The 24579-nt window shown below is 41.4% G+C and overlaps 2 protein-coding genes across 5 annotated transcripts in view; one reads left to right on the top strand and one right to left on the bottom strand.

Annotated features, from left to right (window-relative positions):
* The window catches only part of kcnc1b (potassium voltage-gated channel, Shaw-related subfamily, member 1b), a 31382-nt gene extending 6899 nt beyond the window's left edge, over positions 1 to 24483 (top strand). The window contains exons 2-5 of one of the 4 annotated variants that reach the window (XM_038291259.1): positions 5251 to 6166; positions 8420 to 8593; positions 16202 to 16238; positions 24081 to 24483. In XM_038291259.1, coding sequence (XP_038147187.1) covers positions 5251 to 6166; positions 8420 to 8593; positions 16202 to 16238; positions 24081 to 24129 — 1176 coding nt within the window. In that variant the 3' untranslated portion in view covers positions 24130 to 24483. Of the gene's footprint in view, positions 1 to 5250; positions 6167 to 7811; positions 7837 to 8419; positions 8594 to 9467; positions 11489 to 16201; positions 16608 to 24080 lie in introns of those variants that run through there. The other 3 variants (XM_038291258.1, XM_038291260.1, XM_038291257.1) reach the window with 3 other exon arrangements.
* The window catches only part of sergef (secretion regulating guanine nucleotide exchange factor), a 30046-nt gene continuing 27344 nt past the window's right edge, over positions 21878 to 24579 (bottom strand). The window contains exon 11 of the mRNA XM_038291261.1: positions 21878 to 23121. Within this exon, the coding sequence (XP_038147189.1) occupies positions 22955 to 23121 (167 nt within the window). The 3' untranslated portion in view covers positions 21878 to 22954. The remainder of the gene's footprint in view (positions 23122 to 24579) is intronic.

Below are 24579 nucleotides of genomic sequence, written 5' to 3'. Positions count from 1 at the left end.
TTTTTCCAGTGCATGGTGTACTTGTCTAATTTTGTATATTATTTTTTTGCAGTAGCCTGAACACGTCTAAAGTTTGTTTTATAGACTGCTATAAGTTCGCAGCCCGGCGGTTGACGTGACTCAGTCATCTGGAGTCAATACCTAGTGCCCCCCCGAGTCATTATCCTAACCTTTGGATGGGAAACAGACGTTCATAAGCAGCAATGATTTTCTCGGCATAGTGCGATGAATCGTTGGCGATGAGGATGTTATAATGAGCGCCTGTTTTCCATCTTGTGCTGTGCGCCCGCCTTGCTGTGAATGGATGCTGCTGCCAGGGACGGCAGTGTTTGCTTTGTTCAGCTGAATACACAATAGGATGCATGCCCAGACCTGCCCATTTTTATGCAACTTACACCTATCCTGAAGTCATTCATTATTTCTTCACGCCACTTAACAATGCCGTGCATTAGTTTAAGAGGTATTAGGAAGCTTGACGTTGATGCATTTTTATTCGATCTGCTATTGATCCCACTTTAGCAACTTATAGTATTGTAATCCTTCTCTTCCTGTTTGCTTTTCCTGTTCACTCACCTCACATGAGATTAAGATATTTATTCCTCTGCTTTAAGAGCACATAGAAAGGCCATTTCATACCTTCTTCTTGCCACTTAGTCCCTTCCTGCTTCTGTATCCTTCCGAAGTACTTAAACCATTATGTATCATTTTATTCATCTCAGTATATAGATATTAAGGATACATTACATTGAGATAAACAGTCGTAAAAAGCTCCAATCTGAAACATTAATTATTTTAGTTTTTTCTAAAAACACTGTGCTGCACTAAGAAGCTTCATTCAACCCTTTGAAGTTCAGCATTATTGGTCAACTGTAAGAACTTACAGCTTTTTGCAAAACATAAATATGAAGAGTAAAACAAAAAAGGCTGAGGTCAAATAATGTTACACATGCATCATATAATAAAAAAATAAAAGAAACAGTGTGCACTGCAGAAACGATCTAGAAATAAGTCAAAATGTCTTAAATAAAGGGCATTTACCCTTAATTTGAGCAGAAAAATAAGAGGATTTGCCAATGGAATGAGGATTTTTACTCTCAGAATAAGGAAATTAGATGATATACACTTGAAATAAGACAATGAAACAGGGTTTTTCTTATTTTAAATGTAAATTGTCTTGTTCCAATGGCAAATAGTTTCACTTACCTCCTCAATTAAAAAAAAAATCACACTTGTTTTAGGAAAAAATGACTTATCTAGATTAAGATTATCTAGATTAAGATTTCTTCCTGTTCAAAGGGAGTTTTTCCTCTCCACTGTCGCTAGAGGCATGCTTAGTGTGAGGGATTGCTGAAGAGTCAATGAGTCGATGCAATCAGCTGGTTTTTCTTAAATAGAAAACTTTGAATCAATCTGACTGGATGATCTGGTGAACTGGAAAGTGACCTGAGATGACATGATGTGAATTGGAGCTATAGAAATAAACTGAATAGAATTATTAAATACATCAGTCACTAAATTTCATGAAACTATCTTTAGTGTTTTGTAAAGAATCCTTTTGCTATTACGTCCTGCTGTATACCTGGTTGACTGACAGCACTTCTGTCGCATCATAGCTAACTCCTGATTAGCCAATCAGCAAATTCATCAGTGTTCCTGGGTTTCTGTCCTGCAGCAAATCAAAAGAGCTTTCCAGCCGGTCGATCATCTGTGATAACCACTGCAGAATCTTTCAGAACTTCTTCTGGAACCAAACCGTCACCCGTTCGGCAAACAGGAAGCCTGGGTTTGGCCTAGTGGTTAGGACATTGCACTCGGATTCCAGAGGTTCTGAGTTCAAGCCGCACCTCCACGGACTGCCAATGTGGGTCCCTGAGCAGGACCCACACTGCTCCCCGGGCGCCGCACACTGGCAGCCCACCCCTCCCCAAGGGGATGGTTTAAATGCAGAGATCTAATTTTGTTGCTCTGTACTTGTGACAGTGGAATGGAACGCTAGAAAATATCTTTTTAATGTCCAGTTAGACCTCCATTTTGTTCCCAAAGTTGACTTTATAGACTCTCATAAGTGCACGCTCCAACTGTTGACATGACTCGTTTATCTGGAGTCATGTTACTAAGCACTAAGCCTCAGAGTTTTTTACAAACAGGATATGCTTTTCTCTCCAGATTTCCTGCACTTGACTAATTCTGTCTCCATTCCTCCATGTTACAGTTTGAAACTCAGAACCAGGCATCATAAAACCCCCCCCCGAAAGCATAAATGAGCCATCGCCATCTTCTTCCAAATCTGTGCACTAGCTGATGTTTGTGGTGCTTATAGGTGAATAGTGGTGAACTTGGAGTTCTGGCATGAAGCCTAAAAGCCTTTTCTAAAGTAACTGAACCCTTAGTGGCTCCAACCACAAAGCCCTGCTGCAGATCTTATCCAGTCAGTTGAAAGTTTTTGAAGAGCCTCCTGCCCAGGAATCTGGTGGAGGCTCTCTTTCTAAAATGCTGTGTTCACACCTATCGCGCTTTGGGCAGCAGAAGCAGCCGCATTACATGCAAAGTCTATGGTTGACGTGCATAAAGGCACATCAAAGGTCCTGCAGCGTATCTAGAGCAGCAGGAGCGGCGCATCTCGACACATTTCAGGAGCGTGACACGCTTCACAAGCAGCAGCTGCTGGAGTTGGAATTGCACATTAGCTGCTGGATGTGCCGCATCAACCAATAAGAGAAGCTGATCTGGGAGCTGGCAGGGAGTCAGACACAGCACTGCTGATGCAGAGCGCTATGATCACTCCTCTGAAACAGTTTATTAACGCCTAAATTAACTTCAAATGTAGAAACCTGCCGGCAGAATATGTTGGCTTTTATTATCCTGCTGCCTGCAGTTTGTAGCACAGACCTGAAAAACGCTAACATCTACTTCCAGCCGCCACCAACAGGAGGGGAAAACCCTGGAGAGGCAAGCGGGCCTGAGGCAGCTGCTGCTGGGGATTCCCAGTGACAGCGCAGCGCCGGTATGTGGGGGTCTGAGCGGCTCCCACAGAGAAATAATCTTTGAAGGCAGGATGGTAATCTGGATGAACTGACTGCACAGACCATGTTTTCAGGAGGACTTTCTCACTTCAACATAGATTCTAACTACTTTCTACCCGCTGATCACAGCTAATATAGCAAAGCTGCTCTCTGGCATCGAACACAGGAGCAGCAGAAGCATCTGGACTCACTTTACTGGACATTTAAATCTTAATGTTCACAAGCATTAGAAATGAAGCAGTAGAGGCTTTTTTGATGCTCATAGCAGATGTGGTCTGAATATAGCGTTACATTTGAACATTTAAAGGGGAATGCCGTTTTTTTTTTACATCGGTCCCTTGATTTTACGTTATTCCATCATGTTCTACTCACCCATATGAGTGTTGTGTCATTTGGAGCTGTTCTGAAGATATTTGGTTTTGTTATATCCAAGTCTTCCTATGGCCAACGAGTTGAAGACACATACTAAACTGTTAATAATTTATTATTTATGGTTTGTGCCTTCAACTTGTTGTTCATAGAAAGACGTTACTTGGACATAACAAAACCAAATATCTTCAGAACGGCTCCAAATGACGCAGAACTAATATGGATGAGTAGAACATGATGTAATAACTTAAAATCACGGGCCCAATGTAAAAAAGACAGTGTTCCCCTTTAACATGACTATATTAGTATATGACTATACTATATGACCATATTGCCCGACATGCTATTTGACATTACCTTCGACTGTATTTAGGGTGTTTAAGCAAAGCAAAGCCTACCTGGTGCAACCTTTGAATGACTGGTTGCATCCTTGATTGTCTGTCACGGTTTAGTGGAGATTTTTGAGGACCCAATTGCAGAGCTCAGGAAGCAGAGGTGAGTCTTGTAGTTTAATGATTAAACTAAGTCAAAAATACAAAAAAAAACAAAAACAAAAAAAACGTTAGGGGATACTCAAACAACAACAAACCAGCACTGAGTGACTGCAGAGGTGGAGTATATAAGGGAAACAGAACAAAGGATAAACTAATGAGCTGAATATGGAGCAGGTGTGAGTGGAACTACCTAAAAGGAAGCCAAGGGGAAAGGAAACAAGCACATGGGGGCAATAGAGAGTAACTAAACCCTGACAGGAACCAACTAAAAAGAGAGGGCAGAGATAAAAAAACAACCTGATTTTCAAACATGTCAAATATTCTTGAGAAACAACAGTCACTGAAAGTAGGATTTAGAGGTCAATTTCGATCCCTGTTTTGAAATTCCACTGCACTTTATTTACAGTTGTGGTAAATCCTTTTGTAAATTCCTATTTGGTGTGGTCCTGGTCTTAGTTGGTGCCAATCGGCTCTCCTGAACATTCACATATTATGATGCCTTTGTAAATTTCATTTATTGGAGTCATATAACCACATTTCCTTACAGTAGACAAAGAAGACAATAAAAAAAAAACTTAAACTCATCGACAACCAAAGCACGTACAACTTTTCCCCATAGGAGGCCTGAATTTATGCATGGTTGCTACGAAGCATCTTCCTGCAGAGAGCTTTATTTCTTAAACTGCAAAGGTATAAAATGATGGATTAAATGACACCTGCTGTAAACCAGTTCTGCACGATCAGAGGCAGATAGCATAAGGAAGACCACATGATAAAGGCTTGCACTCTGCACCCCAGAGAGATCGTCTGTTACTTTCATGTTGCATGCACCAGAACTTCTCGACCCAAATGTGATGAAATCTGAGAATCTAATCAATACATAATGAAGGGTGAATCTCGCTTTAGCCATTAGGTGAATTGTGGGTTTCTCTAAGCTCCAGTGAAGTCCCAGGGGCTGATCCTCAGGACAGTGTGACCTTGTGTAGGGAAGACTCACAGCAGTGGTTGAGCTGAAGGAGATGCCCAGACTAAAATTAGTAAGAGGGATTACAAAAATGCCCCATTTCTTACTTTTGCTCTAGCTGTTGCAGGCTCTGTTTAACTCTGCATATAGGACACTCATCAAAATGCAGTGACCTTGAAATTTTGCAAAAGTGGAGATAGAACAAGGTCTTATAGTTCATCCCCTATTAGAGCAAAAACAGAAATCACCCTGAGCTCCAAATATATCAGATGTTATATCAAAAACGATAGATTAAGCTGAATTGCGTGATGCTGAGAATGGTTGCCAAGGCATCAAAGCTTGATTACACTGAATGTGTTCCAGTGCTCATCCTCCTCTCCGTTCTTTCTAACCCTCACAGTGGATTGCTCTGGCATCACTCTTCTTCATTCTTGTGTCCATCACCACCTTCTGTCTGGAGACCCACGAAGCCTTCAACCCCATTGTGAATCGAACTGAGACGGAGCTAGTGGACAACGAAACCATAGTGAGCACGTACCAGGAGACCGAGACGGCAGCCTACCTCACCTACATCGAGGGCGTCTGCGTGGTTTGGTTCACTTTTGAATTTCTGATGCGAATAACTTTCTGTCCAAACAAATTTGACTTCATTCGGAACGCGCTCAACATCATCGATTTTGTTGCCATCCTGCCCTTCTACCTGGAGGTGAGCCTCAGTGGACTCTCCTCCAAGGCAGCGAAAGACGTGCTGGGATTCCTGAGAGTGGTCCGCTTTGTGCGGATCCTCCGTATCTTCAAGCTAACCCGTCACTTTGTGGGGTTGCGAGTGTTAGGTCACACTCTGAGGGCCAGCACCAACGAATTCCTCCTACTCATCATCTTCCTGGCTCTGGGCGTCCTCATCTTTGCCACTATGATCTACTACGCAGAACGCATTGGAGCTGACCCCAACGACCCAAGAGCCAGTGAGCATACACAGTTCAAGAACATCCCGATCGGATTCTGGTGGGCGGTGGTGACGATGACGACCCTCGGCTATGGCGATATGTACCCTCAGACGACCTTTGGTATGCTGGTGGGAGCTCTGTGTGCCCTGGCAGGCGTGCTGACCATCGCCATGCCCGTACCCGTAATTGTCAACAATTTTGGAATGTACTACTCCCTGGCAATGGCTAAACAGAAACTACCAAAGAAAAAAAACAGACATATCCCCAGAGCACCCCAACCAGGCTCTCCCAACTACTGCAAGTCCAGCATCAGCTCCCAGCATCCAAGTCCTATACCCCATGACGATGTGTTTGAGATCAAATTTCAAGGTAAGAAGGAAGTCGAACATAAATTGTGATGTTTCGTTGTTCAAGTTTATTTTGCCGACAGAAAAAGCCAAATCCATCTTCAGCAGTTTCTCTGTCTGATCCCGTACTTTAATCAGCTTCTGACTCAGACTTCACGTAAAAAAAAAAGCAATTCTGAAATTAATCAATGAAGTAAAGCATGAAATAAAAAGCACATTTGACTTCTGATAAAAGACAAAAGAGACCCTGAGTATTCCTGCTATTGATTTTGCCCTTTCTAATGCAGTGACTCATTCCTTGGGTCTCCAAAGACTCAGATGATGTAGTTGCAATATTAAGTACAACCATTAGTAGATGCTGGAACAACTAAATGCTCCTCTGGCGATGTCAGTACTGAGATACATTGCATTATACATTGAGGTGTATTACATCAGGAAAACATCCTTTAACAGCTGTTGTGCTTTACAAAACCTCTCCAACAACATTTCGTCATGTTATTCCAACAACTTTCAGTGTATTTTAATTAAGAACAACCGGCATCACAAAGATAAAAACAGTACTCCAAGCTTAGTGATGTCTAAAAAGTATTCATGTATGAGAAAACTGCAAAACTACCAAGATGTGATCAACTACCTAAACTGAAAGGCTGAGAAGAGGAGGTCCTGTTTGCAGTTTTCCAAGGACTTTAAAGAGAAAACAATAAATATGTGAAAGAAGGTGTTATGATCAGAGGACATAAGAGAATTTTGTAATGTGAAAGTGTTCTTTTTTGAATGAAAAATTGATTTTTTTATATTCTGTACAACTGTTAATATGCTGAAACTTGGTGGGAGTGAAGTGCTGGGGACTGGGAGTGGCTCAAAGAGAAGTACAAGGTTATCCTGAATTAAAACGTTAGATATGCTTATCCCAAGCGGGGTGGTGAAGGGTGCTGGTGCCTATGTCTAGCTGTCTACGGGTGAGACCCTGGACAGGTCTCCAGTCCATCGCAGGGAAACACAGTGACCAACAGGACATACAACCATTCACACTCACACCTAAGGAGGATTTAGAGAATTAACCTAACACTGATGTTTCTGGACTGTGGGAGTACCCGGAGAGAACCCACGCATGCGCAGGGAGAACATGCAAACTCCATGTAGAAAGAGAAATCGAACCCGGAACCTTCTTGCTGCAAGGCAGCAGTGCTACCCACTGCGTCACTGAGCAGCCCAAATGCAAAATCCTTAACAGCGTAATGCTTGTTAACCTTAAAACAAGGCAGTAACCAAAAGAATAACAGCCAACGTCTCAATGGAATCAGTTGGGATCAAATTTATTCAGGTTTTACAATCATCCAGTTCATGCTACACTTTTTAGATTTTAAATCTTAACCCTTTATAAGGTATTCAGTGAAACACTATGAAAATCTAAATTTCAAGCCAATAGTGTTATTGGAATCCAGGACAAGGACTTATAACCTTCGTAATGTTCAAAATGTATGGATATTTTGATGGAAAAATAAATGTCAATGTAACAACAAGAAACTAGCCTTGTGAGACCATCCTGATCTCGCGAGCTTTCAAGATTTCACTCGCTAATCAGTCTGGAGACTCTCCGTTGGATAAAATTTGGAGCCGTTCACCATACGATCGTCCAATCAGCGTTGGCTTTGAGGGGGGTTGAGGTGTGACGCAACGAGAAGCGCGACAGTTCAGTCTAAAGAACATGGCGGCTTCAGCCGATGAAACTAGCGTTAGCGTGGCTATCAAGCAAGTTTTATCGGAATTACAGAGTATTTCTTCACTGAAAGAAGAGCAAAACACTGCTCTGGAGGCTTTTCTCAGAGGAAAAGATGTTTTTGCTCTTCTCCCGACTGGTTTCGGCAAGAGTAGCCTGGCTTGTGGTTGTGTTTTCGCTGTCGCTCTGTTAGTACGTCATATGTTTCGTTGATCTGATTGGTTTATTTGGCCCGTCTATCACCAACATAGGCCAATCAGCTAACCAGTATTTTCGCCCCTTCCCAAAATTACTTCAACGGAAGGTTTCCAGATGGATATGCGGAGCAAATCCATCTGGCGGAGTCAGGTTAACAAGAAACACCAACTTGCCCGAATATATTAACAAAAATAACAAAAGTGCTTCTATAATAAATGAATCTGATCTGTTAAAGGATAAGTCCTACGATAATGTTGAGTGGCTCATGGTAAAAACAATGTTGTCTTTCAACGTAGGTCAAAAGGTTGAACCAGAAAATTGATGTTTTTTTTATTTCATCTTGTTTATTATTCCAAGATTCAAAGCTGAACGGTGAAGCGGCTAACGCAGCACTGGCTAATGAAGACTGCCCGCACATAGACCAGGCCATATCTCCCGAGGAAATCTTCAGCCCCAGCGAGCGAGAGCGGCCCTGCTTCTTGGTCACGACGGCTGAACACCCCAACCACACGGGGGGCAGAGTAAGGAGGGGTACGTACAGTAACAGCCAATCACAGGCCCCCCCGAAACACTGACACCCTGTAGGCCGTAGACATGACATTGCTTTTTTTTGCATCAGTTTTTTTCCACAAACACACACATGCAACAAACCCAATCACTCACTTCTTCAACCATCCTGCTGGAGATTCTACACACCCACCAAAGCACACAAGCACAATCCCCACAACTGTTCAAGCTAACCCACAGTTACATAAGATCTATTTTTTATACCATGCATATTGTAATACCCCTATTTATTTACAAGTAAGAAAGCTATTTTTGAGATTTATATTATCTTACATGCCTAGGACGGTATTTTTTCGTGCTACATGTGTATCATGTATGTTTATGTGTTTTGATAAACACGTGTAAGATTCCGACTTACAAAAATATTCCTGTTGACCATAACGGTGCATGAAGTGTCTTGCTGATGGGTGCTATCAGTATGGTGAAGGAGCACAACACAGAGAAGGAAAGAATTTCCATCATTATTACACCTTAAAATGGCTTTAAATCTTATCTTACTTAAAAAAACTAAACAATTAAAGTTCAAAACATTCCTCTTGTTGGTGGTGCACGGTTGTGTGCAGCAATTCTGCCTGAGGCCGACTGTAGACTTCCTGCCCACAGTGCCTACTGTTGTTACAGTGTTCTACTCCAACCATTCCAGTACCACCCTGTGCATGCCGGTGTACTCCTGATGCACTCAATGCATGGAGAATAATAATATGTTTCAAGTCTGTGTTGACCTGTTTCTTTGGAGACAAAAACAAGAAAGCAACAGGTGCAGTGTAAGCAGTGAGAAATGCAAAAACCAAGTAAAAAAAAAAAAAGAAAACCTTCTGTCATGGATCCCGTGCTGCAGTGTACTCAGAACGTTCTCTGTTTTCCAACTGAAGGTTATGAAAAGCCTTGGAGCCTTAACAGCATGTCTGGCATGAGCGGGGATGCCTCTGGAGTGTCCTCAGTGTCCGCCCTACCCTGCAGCCCACCCTGTCTAATGCAGCACTCACATTCTCCCATCCCATCCATTATGTAGCATGGTTGAGTAGCAGACACAATGCCATTGGAAGGCCAGTCCACAATCCTCCTTCTTATCTCTTCTGTCAGACTTTGCTTTGACACTTGCCGTTGCTCCTGCTTTTCTTTTCTTCTCATTGTTGTTTTTTCTTTTCCCTGGAACAATGTACCTTAACTGTGCTTAAAACTTAAGCTTCCCAAGTGATCTACTTGGGTGTGTCATCATATTCTAGATTAGACAACATTGGCAGATGCCACTCTGCATGGGTCACTCATCTGCAGACAAAGCACCGTTCTACTGCAGGCTAACTCCTCTTTTTTTCCCCCTGTGTTGACATCATTGCCTGTTGCTCTGTTGCTTTTGATCTCATACTCTTCTACTAATAAGTTTGATCTCATTTGCTTTTTGGGGCCTAGAAATTTGTTAAATATTCTTTTCATGAGATGTAACCCCTGCTGATACAATGCTGGAAATTTACTCATTGCTTTGAAACATATCCAAAAAGCTGTTAAGGCAACTGTCAAGTGCTTTGTACGTTGCAAAGTAGAGACGTTTTCATGCTGAAGTGCAATCCAGACAAGACTCCATGTCAACTGAGTGGCCATTAAAGAATATATATATATATATATATATATACAAATATATATTTGAACGCAATGTTCACAATGTCCAATGCAATATGGAGATTATGGCAAATCCTTTGATGCCATTGATGAATATATTTATTGTCAACTGAACTGAAACTGTTAATTTGCATGAACTGCATGGTAAATCATGTTCAACCAGAAGCTAATTGTAATGCAGTACCTGTAAAGGAAGAAAAAGAATTTAAAAGCTTGCTAAGCTTTGTCATTCTTATGCATTTCAATACAGCTTTACAAGAGCCTCAGTCATAGCAGAATCTTCTATGTAGCCGCCATTCTTTGCCTTTCCCCAACTCTATACATTTACTTTCCTTGTCACCATTTGGCCGGGAGTTCAGACTATAAAGAGTCGTCAAACTTGAACATATTTGTCAAAAAAGCCAACAAATGCTGTTGTGAGCATAAATACTTTTTATATGACAGTATTTACTATTAATTTAGGGTTTTTAAAACTCTGTTAATACGTTTCAGGAAGTTCTGTTACTGCTCTGCTGCTTGAACTGATGCAGGACTCATGGGACATACAGGTGCACCTCAATAAATGAACGAGTTACTTTAGTAGCCAAAGCTAGAAAATGAAACTCAGACTAATTACATCAAAATATTTCAAGCATTTATATCTGTAAATAAGACCAATAAAAATGACATTTTGAGACACGAGTCTTATGAAGTTTGTGGGAACATGACAGCCTTGATGGGAGGAAAGTTAAGCCATCAGAAGTCTAATAAAGAAGCTGGTTGTTTACAGAACACTGTATAATATAGAAGGTTCAGCGGAGGGAAAATGTGTTTTTACAAAAAGGATTAAAAGGAGTATTTACACCCTTAAGGAGATTGTGAGGCAGTGTGTGTACTGCTGAGTTTTCTAGTGGATGGACTGCAGAGAGAAATGAGACAGGACTGTTGCTCAGTGGTCAAATATCCTAGATTTCAATTTAATTCGTAGCAAAGATCCCAAGGTCTGCAGGAAGAGTAGCTTGGTATTTCAGTTTCCTGTTGGTGAAGCCTGAATGAGCCATATCATAAGCCGGTGTTGCTTTACTTGGTTTTATGCAGTTCAAAGTCAGAGCATCTAGAGCATGCATCATGCTTCATTCTGGGAGTAAAGGCCTGGTTATCCTCCCGCAGCAGCGTGTCGCAGATATTTTTGATTTATGCCCAATATTGAAGCGTGGTCTGCGCTATGTTATTCCACGCCACAAAGCCAGAGGGCCAATCAGGAACTAGCTGTGGGTCTAGATACGGCCGAGGCAGTGAGGAAGTGGGGGCAGGTTTGTGTGACAATGGAGGGATATGAGGGCCAAAAAGAGCGGGGATCCAGGTGGAAAAAGGGTCCCAGCGTTCTCACGCACCTCGCTCTGCTAGCTGCTCCATCTTCACCAGTCGTTTTCCACAATGGCGATCAGACAAGCAAAACAAGCCGGTAAGGAACCAAACATAGTGTAAAGCAAATGTAGATTTGACCAGAGGCCTCTTGTCTGCAATCACCTACAAATTTTGAGAGGTGCAGCAGAGTGTCTGTGGAAGGGGGCGGGGCATATCTGACACAGATTCAGATGACCTGGTTTCTGAGTATAAATCAGCCTTTATTCAGCAGCACTTCACACCTGAGCCCTGTACCACAAAGGCAGCTCAAGTAGTGGGATTACTTCCATTACTTCCCCACTGTGGTACAATAAAGGGATTTTCTATTCTATTCTATTCTTTCCAGCTGTCACAAGTACAGAGCAACAAAATGAACCCTCTGCATTGAACCCCTCCCCTTGGGGAGCAGTGGGCTGCCATTGTGCGGCGCCGGTGAGCAGTGGGGGGTTAAGGGTCTTGCTCATTGCGGCCAGAGTGGCAGTCTGTGGGACTGGGGCTTGAACTCAGAACCTCTGGAGGCCACCACTCCCGAAAGCAGGCATAGCGGGAAAGGTCTTGCCTTAGGACCCACACCGGCATTCCCCCCCAGCTGGGATGCGAACTCAGGCTTCCTGTTTGCAGGACGGGTGACTGACCCATTAAAATCCAAAGGATCTTCTCACAATTTGTGCTTCTTATATATAGCTTATGTTTTATTTAGCTTAATTGATCAATTTTACAGGAAACAAGTTAATACCAGGACAGTTTAAGGACATTATAAAGGAGAAAAAAAAAATACAGAATAGAAAAAGGTATATCCAAAAAGAAGGGAAGGAGTTCACCAGATCATCCAGTCAGATTGATTCAACGTTTTCTAAGGAAAACCAGCTGATTGCATCGACTCATTGACTCTTCAGCAATCCCTCACACTAAGCATACTTGTAGCGACAGTGGAGAGGAAAAACTCCCTTTGAACAGGAAGAAACCTCCAGCAGAACCAGGCTCAGTGTGAGCGGCCATCTGCTGAGGCCCACTGGGGTTCAAGGAGACAGAAGCAGACATAGAAAAAGAAGCAAATTTAGTTTTAACTGCTTTTTGATTTTCAAGTCCCTTTATTATGATATATATGAGTGTTTCAGTTATTTTCCCTCTGAATTAATTTGAGTCTTTAATTTAAACTAACAGCTGATTGGCTGCTGGGTGGAGCGTTTTTTATAAGGTTCAGATCCATCCTGAAAGCAAGCCCAACCCAGAGCAGGTCAGTTGTTCTCAACACGTTACCATGGCGACCAGCCTTGCTAAGAATGAATCCAGCTCCGTGGTACCGGAAAGAACCCAAAGTTATCCAATAATCCTGCTTTGTGGTACAGGCCTCTACTGTGATTGGTCCATCAACAAATTTACCCGAACTTAAAACCAACAGAGAAACATTCAGGTCATATTCTACAAGTTGGAATAGTCTTGGGCCACAACATTTTTTGTCAAAATTGATACATTTTGTTAAACTGTATCAGATCTGAATGAACTCCTGGTTCTGGTGTGTCAGATGTATACCCCTAACAAAAACATCTGGACGGCCATGAAGTGCACACCTCAGACACACCCTGACTAATATAGAGTATTGCATAGAGAAGCCTTATAATGATGATAACATGAAGGCTGCTAAAAATGTCATCTGGGCTTTCTTATTAAACCAGAATCACAATCAGCTCTATGTGACGAAGCATTAATGTATGCAAAAGGAACACACTCACTGACGTTTGAGTCAATATCCTATTCAGTACTTGGACTAGACCTCTCAGTAGGTAAAAAAAATAAATAATTTATTGGTCTTATTTAATATTCTAAATTTCAGATTAAGTTCATTTTGGGTTCTCATTTGCGGTACACCATGTTCCACCATAACTAACATAAATAAACGCTTAAAATATATAATTGCTTCTAATTATGTTTGAATTTTGAATTGAGTAACTTAAAGTATTTATTAAGATGTGCCTGTAAAACAATGGTGCCTTCATACCAAGTAAGGCAGAAAGAAAGTAAGAAATTGACACCTTATTAAACAAGTGTAGCATAATTCCACTTTTCTATCCCAAATGGGCACCTCTTGTCCCACTCTTGTACTTTTAATCACATTTATTCCCCTATGTTATTGTTGTTACACATCAGTGAGATCAGCATTTAACTTTTAGCACAAAGCAAAAATGACAAGCTGAAAAAAGATAGAGAAAATTATTTAATACACCTAATATCTTGTATATTAAAGCACAAAAAATGAAAGGGGACCAAGCAAACTCTTAAGAGCCAAACTTTCTCCAGCTATGATCAGAGATCCTGCAGTGTGTTTGTCTACTGATTCAAATCATCAATACTTCTTGTTTTATTGAAACTCTCCCAACATTTATGCACAAGTCTTTTCAGGGCACTTTATCAAATTCTTTGTAGACCAATCTGTAATGTTTATTTCTGTAAGAAGAAAAAAGATATGGTAATCGGAAGAAGTCGTCCGACTTTTGTTTTAATTCTGAACTGAGCGGTGTTTCACATTCCAACTTATGTCTCTCTTGTGGTAATTGATGAATGTTTAATGCTTAAAAAAAAAAAAATATTTGTGTAGATTTGATGTGAAAAGATGCAGGTGAATTTTATGGTCATGCAATTCAAATGTAGTGGAGGGGGGGGGGTCATATGATGTGGGTCTACTTGGGGAAAGGTAAATGCATGTATTTTACATTTATGCAACAGAAAAGCATTCAAATAAAATATGTAAATACAAGTCCTTGCATGAAATAAATTTTATACACAACGAGCATTAAGACTTTGTTTTTTATTCAGCAGCACACACATACATACATGGATACACGCATACATGGATACATGCATATATACATGCATACATACATACACTCACCGGCCACTTTATTAGGTACCCCATGCTAGTAACGGGTTGGACCCCCTTTTGCCTTCAGAACTGCCTCAATCCTTGGTGGCATAGATTCAACAAGGTGCTGGAAGCATTCCTCAGGGAGTTTGGTCCATATTGACATGATGGCATCACACAGTTGCCGCAGATTTGTCGGCTGCACATCCATGATGCGAATCTCCAGTTCCACCACATCCCAAAGATGCTCTATTGGATTGAGATCTGGTGACTGTGGAGGCCATTTGAGTACAGTGAACTCATTGTCATGTTCAAGAAACCAGTCTGAGATGATTCCAGCTTTATGACATGGCGCATTATCCTGCTGAAAGTAGCCATCAGAAGTTGGGTACATTGTGGTCATAAAGGGATGGACATGGTCAGCAACAATACTCAGGTAGGCTGTGGCGTTGCAACGATGCTCAATTGATACCAAGGGGCCCAAAGTGTGCCAAGAAAATATTCCCCACACCATGACACCACCACCACCAGCCTGAACCGTTGATACAAGGCAGGATGGATCCATGCTTTCATGTTGTAGACGCCAAATTCTGACCCTACCATCCGAATGTCGCAGCAGAAATCCAGACTCATCAGACCAGGCAACGTTTTTCCAATCTTCTATTGTCCAATTTCCATGAGCTTGTGCAAATTGTAGCCTCAGTTTCCTGTTCTTAGCTGAAAGGAGTGGCACCCGGTGTGGTCTTCTGCTGCTGTAGCCCATCTGCCTCAAAGTTCCACGTACTGTGCGTTCAGAGATGCTCTTCTGCCCACCTTGGTTGTAACGGGTGGTTATTTGAGTCACTGTTGCCCTTCTATCAGCTGCAACCAGTCTGGCCATTCTCCTCTGACCTCTGGCATCAACAAGGCATTTCCGCCCACAGAACTGCCGCTCACTGGATGTTTTTTCTTTTTGGGACCATTCTCTGTAAACCCTAGAGATGGTTGTGCGTGAAAATCCCAGTAGATCAGCAGTTTCTGAAATACTCAGACCAGCCCTTCTGGCACCAACAATCATGCCACGTTCAAAGTCACTCAAATCACCTTTCTTCCCCATACTGATGCTCGCTTTGAACTGCAGGAGATTGTCTTGACCATGTCTACAGGCCTAAATGCACTGAGTTGCCGCCATGTGATTGGCTGCTTAGAAATTAAGTGTTAACGAGCAGCTGGACGGGTGTACCTAATAAAGTGGCCGGTGAGTGTACATGCATATATACAAACATGCATACATGCATACGTCTCTCCTTTTCAAATGACTTAACTGACCTGATTGTTCAACCTAAATATCACGATCTGACGCCATGTCTACATTCAGCTTAGACTGAATGACTAAGGAGGAGAAAAATGGGGTGACTGTGAGATGAGCATGATGGAAAGTCCAGAAAAGCATGACAATGAAAAACCGAAGTTCTCCTCATCGAGCTGTAAAACGTGGCATGATCGGGCATGTTCATTATTAACCGACTACAGAGTCCGACCTCTGCACTCAGGCGCTCCTCTGACGCCTTGTGCCGAAGCATGGCAACGCATGGTAAAACCCATCGTTTACCATGGGGAACTAACGGAGCACATTTTCTTTACCCTCCATCATCGCCATCATTTCCACCATTTCTACATAAATGTGTGTAATAATTTATTTTTATTATTGTTTTTTTATATGTTTATAGAAAACCAACGACAGCACCGGAGCAGACAACCAACAGAGTCAGTTTGTGTTATGAACCATGGTGTACCAACCACTATGTGTATGACCCATAATGACCCATCACCCACTTGATAGTGCTGTAGCATTTTTATATGTGTGTTTATAACTTAGCATTTTTAAATAGATGTGACAGTGACAACCTGTGCATCACAAACTCAGCATAGATGTAGCACTGAGGAAGTTTTGTTGTCAAGCCTTATGTAGCTCACTATCTGTGACTGGTTACTGTGTTGTAATTTGTCTGCCTATTTTTCGCTGTGTGCCAGTGCTGTAAATACGCTTTCTATGTGTCTGCTCAATTTGTGTGTTCCAATGTTTTTTGAGTGACCATCAAATATTTGTGTGCTGCTTCTGTTAAAAAAAAAAAAGTTGCTCTGAATTTAAGTCACACCTACATCAGAGAAAAACAAAATAGTGAACTTTGCACTGTCGCGGTTGCATCTTTTTAGGGTGTTGCACCAGTGAACTTTTAACATTCCTTTGATATGTTTTCAGGCATCGGTGAGATAAAATTCACATGAAAACAATGTTTGTGTGAAGAAGCACCAATCTAACCTTGATATAATGAGGCATTATGAATGCAAGCTTTGTCGTAGAGAATCAAAAATCCTTCAGACTGTAGCTCTATGCTGGGGAAGATTCTAGGTCATCCAGGTCAGAGTCATTCCAAAAGAGTTAAAAACAATCCACTGGACTTTGTTTCCAAGTTTGAAGACGTTTCTCTTCCATCCAGGAAGCTTCTTCAATTCCAAATGTCAGAAATAGCGTTTAGTTCCAGGTTTTATCCAGCAGCCCAACAAAGCCTGGTTTTAGTTTAGAAAACATGCAAATAGAAACGGATGAACGGGTCCCCCCCTTTGGAATGGGGGTCGTTTGGCTTCTTTGTTAGCCTGCAATGCCCCATACCTGTCTATGTCTCTGAAAGGGGGTCGTTAGAGGGAATTGTTGGCTTGGCTGAATAGGCAAGCTCTTCTGTTCCCCTGTAAAGGCCTGGTTATCCTCCCCCAGCAGTGTTTCTCAGTTAGCTTGTCGCAGATATTTTTGAAGTATGTCCAATATTGAAGCGTGGTCACGCCACAACGTCAGAGGGCCAATCAGGAACTAGCTGGGGGTCTAGATACGGCCGAGGCGGTGAGGAAGTGGGGGCAAGTTTGAGCGACATGAGGGCCAAAAAGAGCGGGGATCCAGGTGGAAAAAGGGTCCCGGCGTTCTTGCGCACCTCGCTCTTCTATCTGCTCCATCTTCACCAGTTTTTTTCCACAATGGCGGTCAGACAAACAAAACAAACCAGCAAGGTACCAAACATGAAATACGCATTAGAGACTGACATTTTTTCGGGAATCCCACGGGTCACAGGATTCCCGTGGGATTCCCATAGGATGGGAGTCAGTATTAGTAACGATCACGTGATCGGGACGGTACAGGATTAAACATTAACGGGAGCAGACGGGAGCGGGAGCAAACCAATAGTAACCAAAAAAATACTAGGATCGATGCCAAAAAATAAAATAAAATAGAAAGAAAAAAAAATCCAGTACTGGCGCCGCCATTTTGTAGTTTTTTTTCCTTGAAGCCTACACTATAATGCCAGTCAAAAATACTACACGACCCAAAAACCAACAGTGCTTCCGCTCTGAGTTTTTCACCCGCGCTCAAAAACAACCATGGAGGGACCAACAGTTAGCGGCGAACTCGACTTCGAAAAGTTTGAAAAAAGTGAAATCTTATTGAAGACAACAAGAATGGGAGTGAAGCAGGAGCGGGAGTCATTCTGAATGGGAGCGGGAGTATTTTCACCAGGAGTGGGACGGGACAGGATTTAGATTTCTGCTCTGGCCTGGGATCGGGACGGGACACCATTTTTTTCTGTGGGAGTGGGACGGGACAGGAGTGAAAATCCACTCCCGTGTCATAGTGTAGAGTGGATGTAGATTTGACCAATCAGAGGCCTCCTATCTGTGACACAAGCAGACCACCTGGTTTCTGAGTATAAATCAGCCTTAAAGGGGTGGGGCTGCAATGATAGTGGGAAAGAATCAACTCTATCGCTGTTTAAGGTTGATTTTTCTTTCTTAACATAGATGGCTTCCTTCACGCCGCTCTCAAAACGTCTTTAAACTCTGAAACAAAGTCCACTGGATTTTTTTTTTTTTACTTTTTTGGAACGACTGTAGATGTAGTTGTACTTTTAAGGACAAACAAAACCTTTATGCAGTGCCTTGGAAACGTTTGCATCCTGTTCAAACTGTTGAAAACATACCAGGCAGTTAAATGCATCGAGTTTAAATCAGGAGGAAGACCATAATAATAAGCACCGCTCTTTCATGGTGAGGATGATGTGTTTAGGTGGATTTCCTGTGGTATTTTTGCACAGCAATGTCTTCAACGCAAAATGAAAAATATTATACTTTACAATACCACAAAATATAAAAACTATATGATTCAACTGCCTTTTTTGAACTATTTTAATCAATCATGTACCAGTGATGATTTAACATTATCATTACTACTATAAAAATCAAATCAGACATAGAGAAATTTTCATAGACTAAACCCCTACATGGAAAACTACAAAATAGTAAACTAGCAAATAGTTTACTTTCTATAAGCCACTTAATAGTTAATCTATCAAGACAGTTTTTCACCTGTGAAGCGGATCTCAACAAATCATCCAAACTGACCCGCTTTCTGAAGGTTCCTTGAAATTCAGATTAATGTTTGTTTAAAAGAAAATAAAAAAGCCTCTTAGGCCTTAAAAGGACACCGTTATGTATGCTGCCGTTATTCTGTCAGACCAGCATACCCAGTCAGACCAGCATACCCATAGTCAATACGCATGTGCAAGACGTCAGAGTTGCATACGTGTATGCTAGTCCCATTCATCCCTTTAGTTTATCCCCGTCTACGCCTTTAGTTTTCTAGGAAAAATAGACTTTAAACTAGTCTCGTGAGACCATCCTGATCTCGCGAGCTTTCAAGGTTTCACTCGCAGATCAGTCTGGAGACTCTCCGTTAAAGAAAATTTGGAGCCGTTCACCAAACGAACGTCCAATCAGCGTTGGCTTTGAGGCTGGTTGAGGTGTGACGCAACGAGAAGCACGACAGTTCAGTCTAAAGAACATGGCGGCTTCAGCCGATGAAACTAGCGTTAGCGTGGCTATCGAGCAAGTTTTATGGGAATTACAGAGTATTTCTTCACTGGAAGAAGAGCAAAACACTGCTCTGGAGGCTTTTCTCAGAGGAAAAGATGTTTTTGCTCTTCTCCCGACTGGTTTCGGCAAGAGTTTGATCTATCAATTGGCTCCTCTTCGTCGTCGCTCTGTTAGTACGTCATATGCTTCGTTGATCTGATTGGTTTATTTGGCCCATCTATCACCAACATAGGCCAATCAGCTAACCAGTATTTTTGCCCCTCCCCAAAATTACTTCAACGGAAGGTTTCCAGATGGATATGAGGAGCAAATCCATCTGGCGGAGTCAGGTTAACTTTAAACTACCTCAACGGGCGTCTATCCCTTTAGTCATGTACAAAAAAAAATCAATTTAAGGCCAGATCGCCATACGCTTAAAAAAATTAACAACCAAAAAGTAAGTAATTAAATAGCTTTTTTTTGTCTGATTAAAGGGACAGATGGCCATTGTGGTAGTTTACAGTGTATTTTTTGTACACAACTAAAGCGATAAACTAAAAAGGATTAACAGGTATTGACTGACAGAACACCGTCAAAACAAACATTACTTCTTAAGAACTTATACTTTACGTAACAGAGAAAGGGAATATAACTTAACATCATTATTTATTTATTTGTAAAATACGTAAAAAAAAAAGCAGAGGTATTAAAAGTATTAATGTTTATTTCTCCAGTTGAAGTATAAATCTTTTTTTTTTTACTTTTGTAGAAGTTAGAGGATCAACCTCAGCTTTTTTTCTCCAGTAAAAGTGTAAAAGTACCATTTTAAAAATTACTTAAAGTATAAAAGTAAAAATAATGCAGGAAAAAATGTTGAGGACAGAAGCTTTACTCTATTAAAGGAAAATTTTTCTACAATTCTGGATGATAACTTCCTTAGAGTTTATTTTCTTTGTTTTATAACTAATGGTAACAGAGTCACATTTAACTTTGCATCTTCTAGAAAAACTATTTATTTTGGTTTGTGCTGATCAACAAGTTGGGGCAGCACCGAGTCCAACCACAAAGAAATGAATTGTCTGGATGAAACTAATTATTTTGATGTTTTTTTTTATTTAAATACCAACAGGCCATAATTAAAATTAGCTTAATTGGAAAAAAAAAACTAACGAGTCTATTTTTAAAATTTAAGGAGTTGAAATAAAAGTTTTCTAAAAAATAATTACTCCAGTAAATTATAGAACATTTCTACTGAAGCTAACAAAGTATCTGTACTTTGTTACTTGACGCCTCTGATAAAAAAGGCGCAAACTAATTTAACTTCCTAATTAGGTGATTAATTTTTATTATTCTATTAAACTCATCTAAGAAGAAAGTCTGTGGTTGTAATGAGAAGTTTAAAGAATGCAAACACCTTCTAAAGGCACTGCATAGGTTCTACAACTATACCATTGTGTTAGTGTTGTGTAGTGCAGCTGTGATTTAATTGACAATCATGTAGAATTATTATTATTATCATTTCAGATACTCATATGTGCATACAGTTATGTAACACTGACAAGGCCAAACTGTTATCAAACTGGACAAGTGCCTCTAATATGCACAATCTTCTTCTCATTTAGGGAACAACAGTGCAAGATTACCTATTGTACAATTTTTTATTTACAATTTTCTGTCAGTCACCAGCCATTTAAAAAAGCACAGGTTTAGTGCTCAGAATTACACACGCAATAAGGACCCTCATGTGGACCAGCCTTTAAGGTCGAGCAATTGGCCTGCCTCTTAAAACTAACTCAAAAGGAACACCATTTGAGCGCAAAGGACAGATTCACTGTTTGTGTGGAAAAGTTTGAGAAAAGGTACCAACTTTTTACCAAACAACTGCAAACACACTGCCAACAACCTCTTAAGATCTGCGTGCAGTCAGTTGAATCTGGCAGAGAGAGCAGGCTGCAGAAAGGCTGGCTTCTGGCTGGCTGCAAGCAGGCTGCAGGCAGGTAGGCTGCAGGCAGGCTGGCTGCAAGCAGGCAGGCTGCAGGCAGGCTGGCTGCAAGCAGGCTGGCTGCAGGCAGGCTGCAGGCAGGCAGGCTGCAAGCAGGCTGGCTGCAGGCTGTCTGGCTGCAAGCAGGCTGCAGGCAGGCTGGCTGCAGGTAGGCCGGCTGCAGGCAGGCCAGCTGCAGGCAGGCAGGCTGGCTAAGCACCAACAGGGGCACAGCTGGTTTGTCAATGATCAACAACCGAAAAAACGAAATAAAAACAAAATAAAGACAGAGAAATGTTAACTGTGAAGACAGTCAACAATGAGGCCATTAAAGTGTGCTACTTAGTGAGACGTTACAATGTGTGTTTTGAACACCATGCATTTTGTGGCTACTTATCTCAGTGAGGTGTTCGGTGGTCGTTTCTATCGGTTTGTAGTTTAGGGTTTTTTGTTTTGTGTGTATTTTGACTAATGCAGGTCAGACTTGTACACAAATAGTGATAAATAAAAAAACAGAAATAATCAGTTTCCAGTGAGTGTTGATTTATTCATCTTCTCAAATCAGCTGTGGTTAAAAACAAGATTATAATATTAATCTCTGCTAATGCTAATAAATACGTGGACGACTAAAAATCCATTTCGAAACTAACATGACTGAAAAAGAGACCAATGGTGAAGAAAAAACAAACCTTAAGGCACTGATACCTTGATATGTTACGATTAGGTTTCTGGATCAAACAAACAATCAGCAAGGGACTGAAATTGACAAATGTATCTATGTTTGGTAGATGATCTGCTAATTCTTTCATTTTCTCCTGGATTCAAAACTATTGTCTAACTACATAATGTTGGTTTATGTTTTTAATATTTATTGACTTAGGTAACTAAGTTTGATAAAGTTTTTGTAGCTTTTTTATGCGAGTCCTTCGCCTTTATCCATGTTAATCTTTGCAAGGCGTAAAATCAGAATAATAATATACATTATTGGTGTTTTCTTCTGTTTTTTGGAAGACAATCCCTCAGCTAATATGTTGATGAGTTGAAAAGTGGTTGATAGTTTTGAGTAAAATCATTTATATTACCAGATGTCATGCACAAGAAACCTGCAGGACGTCAGTCCTCAGTAACTAGCTTTGGATGAATGTCCAAACCCCTGTGGTTTTCTCAAAGGGAGCCAAATCTCAGCCAAAACTGTAACAATATATGACATTCAAGATGCAACTAAATCAAGATGCTTGATTTCTATTTCTTAAGGCTTAAAATTGAGAAAACGTTTTAGATGGCTTATGGTTGTTATTTTTATTTAGGAATTGCTCAGATATCAATGAAACACTAGAGCAGGATCCCAGTGATAGAACCACTAACATGTTTTAGCACCACAACAGTACATTTTCTTCACCTTCAACATGACAGACTAAGATGGGAAATACCATTTTCTGCAATGAGGTCCACCTCTTTCAAACAGCACATAACTGTGTTCAATCACAGCACTGATGAAGTTTCAGTTTGAAATACGACCTCTAAAAAAACAGAAAGCTGTTGTGCAGTGAAGGGGAACTTTTTCTGTGCTCCAGTGCTTCTCAAGTGGAGTCAGTGTTCTGTCTTAAACTTGCTGCCCCCCCCACACACACAGTGCCATTGAATGTCCAGCTCCGCAGCCAATCACAACAGGCCTGAGATCAGAAACGAGGCGAGGATGAAAGACGTCAGCCTGCGAACCGTCCCCACACATCCCATGCTCATTCCAGCCCCACGACAGGAGGCGCCCCCCTGTAAAAAACACAGGACAGCGGTCTGTGGTTAGTGGAAGCAGAATGCAGAGGTGAAAAGGCTGAAATAAGACACCTACAGGGAATAACACACACATTAATAAAATAAATAAAGGGAGAAACAGATCAGAGCTTCTCTGATCTCCAAACACTCAGCAAGGAATAAAAACCTGCCTCGCTCTTCACAGCTGGAGAGCTTGTCAGTGGGTGTGGTCAGGTCCGCATCACCGAGCAGACACGTGCCATGGCAACACGGTTACCTAATAGGGTCCGTTGTCATGACAACAGAAGCCAGCTTGCTTTCTGGAGGGTAGCGCGTCTTGGTGTGCTTGCCGTCCGCTGCGGTCTGTGTGTGCGCCTCTTATGCCGTGTCTACCATCTGTACCGTCAGCTGATCTCGCCGTGTCTTTGTCTTCGTCTCTTCAAAACCTGATTTTCCTAACAGGCGCATATGCTTTGAGCTGTTAGCAGACCAGGATGTTGCAGCAGCAGCAGCTTCTGTCTGTGTGACAGTCTATAAAATGTGGAGACGGTGCATGGAAGCAAACTGTTTGTTTGGCATGCTCTATAGTTACCATGTTCATTGAAAACGACTTCATGTGTTGAAGTGTCACACTGAGGAAGAGAAAGCCTCATTTTGGAGCTTAATTCATGAACTCACTGGCGATTGGACAGCACATCAGTGTTTCCATGGCAACAAAGGGTCTGAACAGTATTCTGTGCATCGTACGGATAACAAATATAAAAGAAACCCAAAACATGAGCCACTTCCAAGTGAAGAAATCTGGCAAATGGGAATTATTTTTTTACTATTAAAATAAAAAGAGTGACACAGCACCACGGCTGGACCTTTTACAGCCAAACATGCATGACTTTAAAAAGATTAAAGCACATAAGATGGAACCTAAGATGTTTGTAGTTGTGGTAAATTGAGATAATCATAATGACATTTTTCCTCAGATTGGATGAGCTGTGCCCACAGAGACTTTGGCCTGTCGCCAACCTCTGACCAACGACGGCCAGTTTCACTATTGACCGCCTCTCGCTCAGGTGCAAATGGGCACGAGCTTGAGCAGGCAACAGATATAAACAGCGTGCAATGCTCTCTATTCTCTTCCGCCTGACCTACTTCAGCACCAGAAATAGCAGCACTCAGGTCTGTGCTTCCAATCTTGTTTTGCTATTTCGCTGCTTCTGCCACCAAGCTGAAGACAGGAGGAGGAATTTAAAAACGAGCAGATCAAGAAGAATCAGGGAAAAACACGAGCCCTTCCTCTACACCAGGGGTCTTCAATGTTTTCCAGGACAAGGACCCCAAACTGATGGCGAGATGGAACCCCTAATTATATATAGTATGAAATTAAACTGGTCCTATAGTCACTCTAGTACAGATGGAGTAATGTAACTAAAGTAATTATTAAAGTATTTCAGATTCCTGGTTGATGGGACAGGTGTTGTG

Source organism: Cyprinodon tularosa, unplaced genomic scaffold (genome assembly GCF_016077235.1).
Source record: "Cyprinodon tularosa strain WSP-4 unplaced genomic scaffold, ASM1607723v1 ctg298, whole genome shotgun sequence".
NCBI lineage: Eukaryota > Metazoa > Chordata > Actinopteri > Cyprinodontiformes > Cyprinodontidae > Cyprinodon > Cyprinodon tularosa.
The sequence above is the reverse complement of the archived record's forward strand: the minus strand, read 5'-3'. Positions and strand labels throughout refer to the sequence as shown.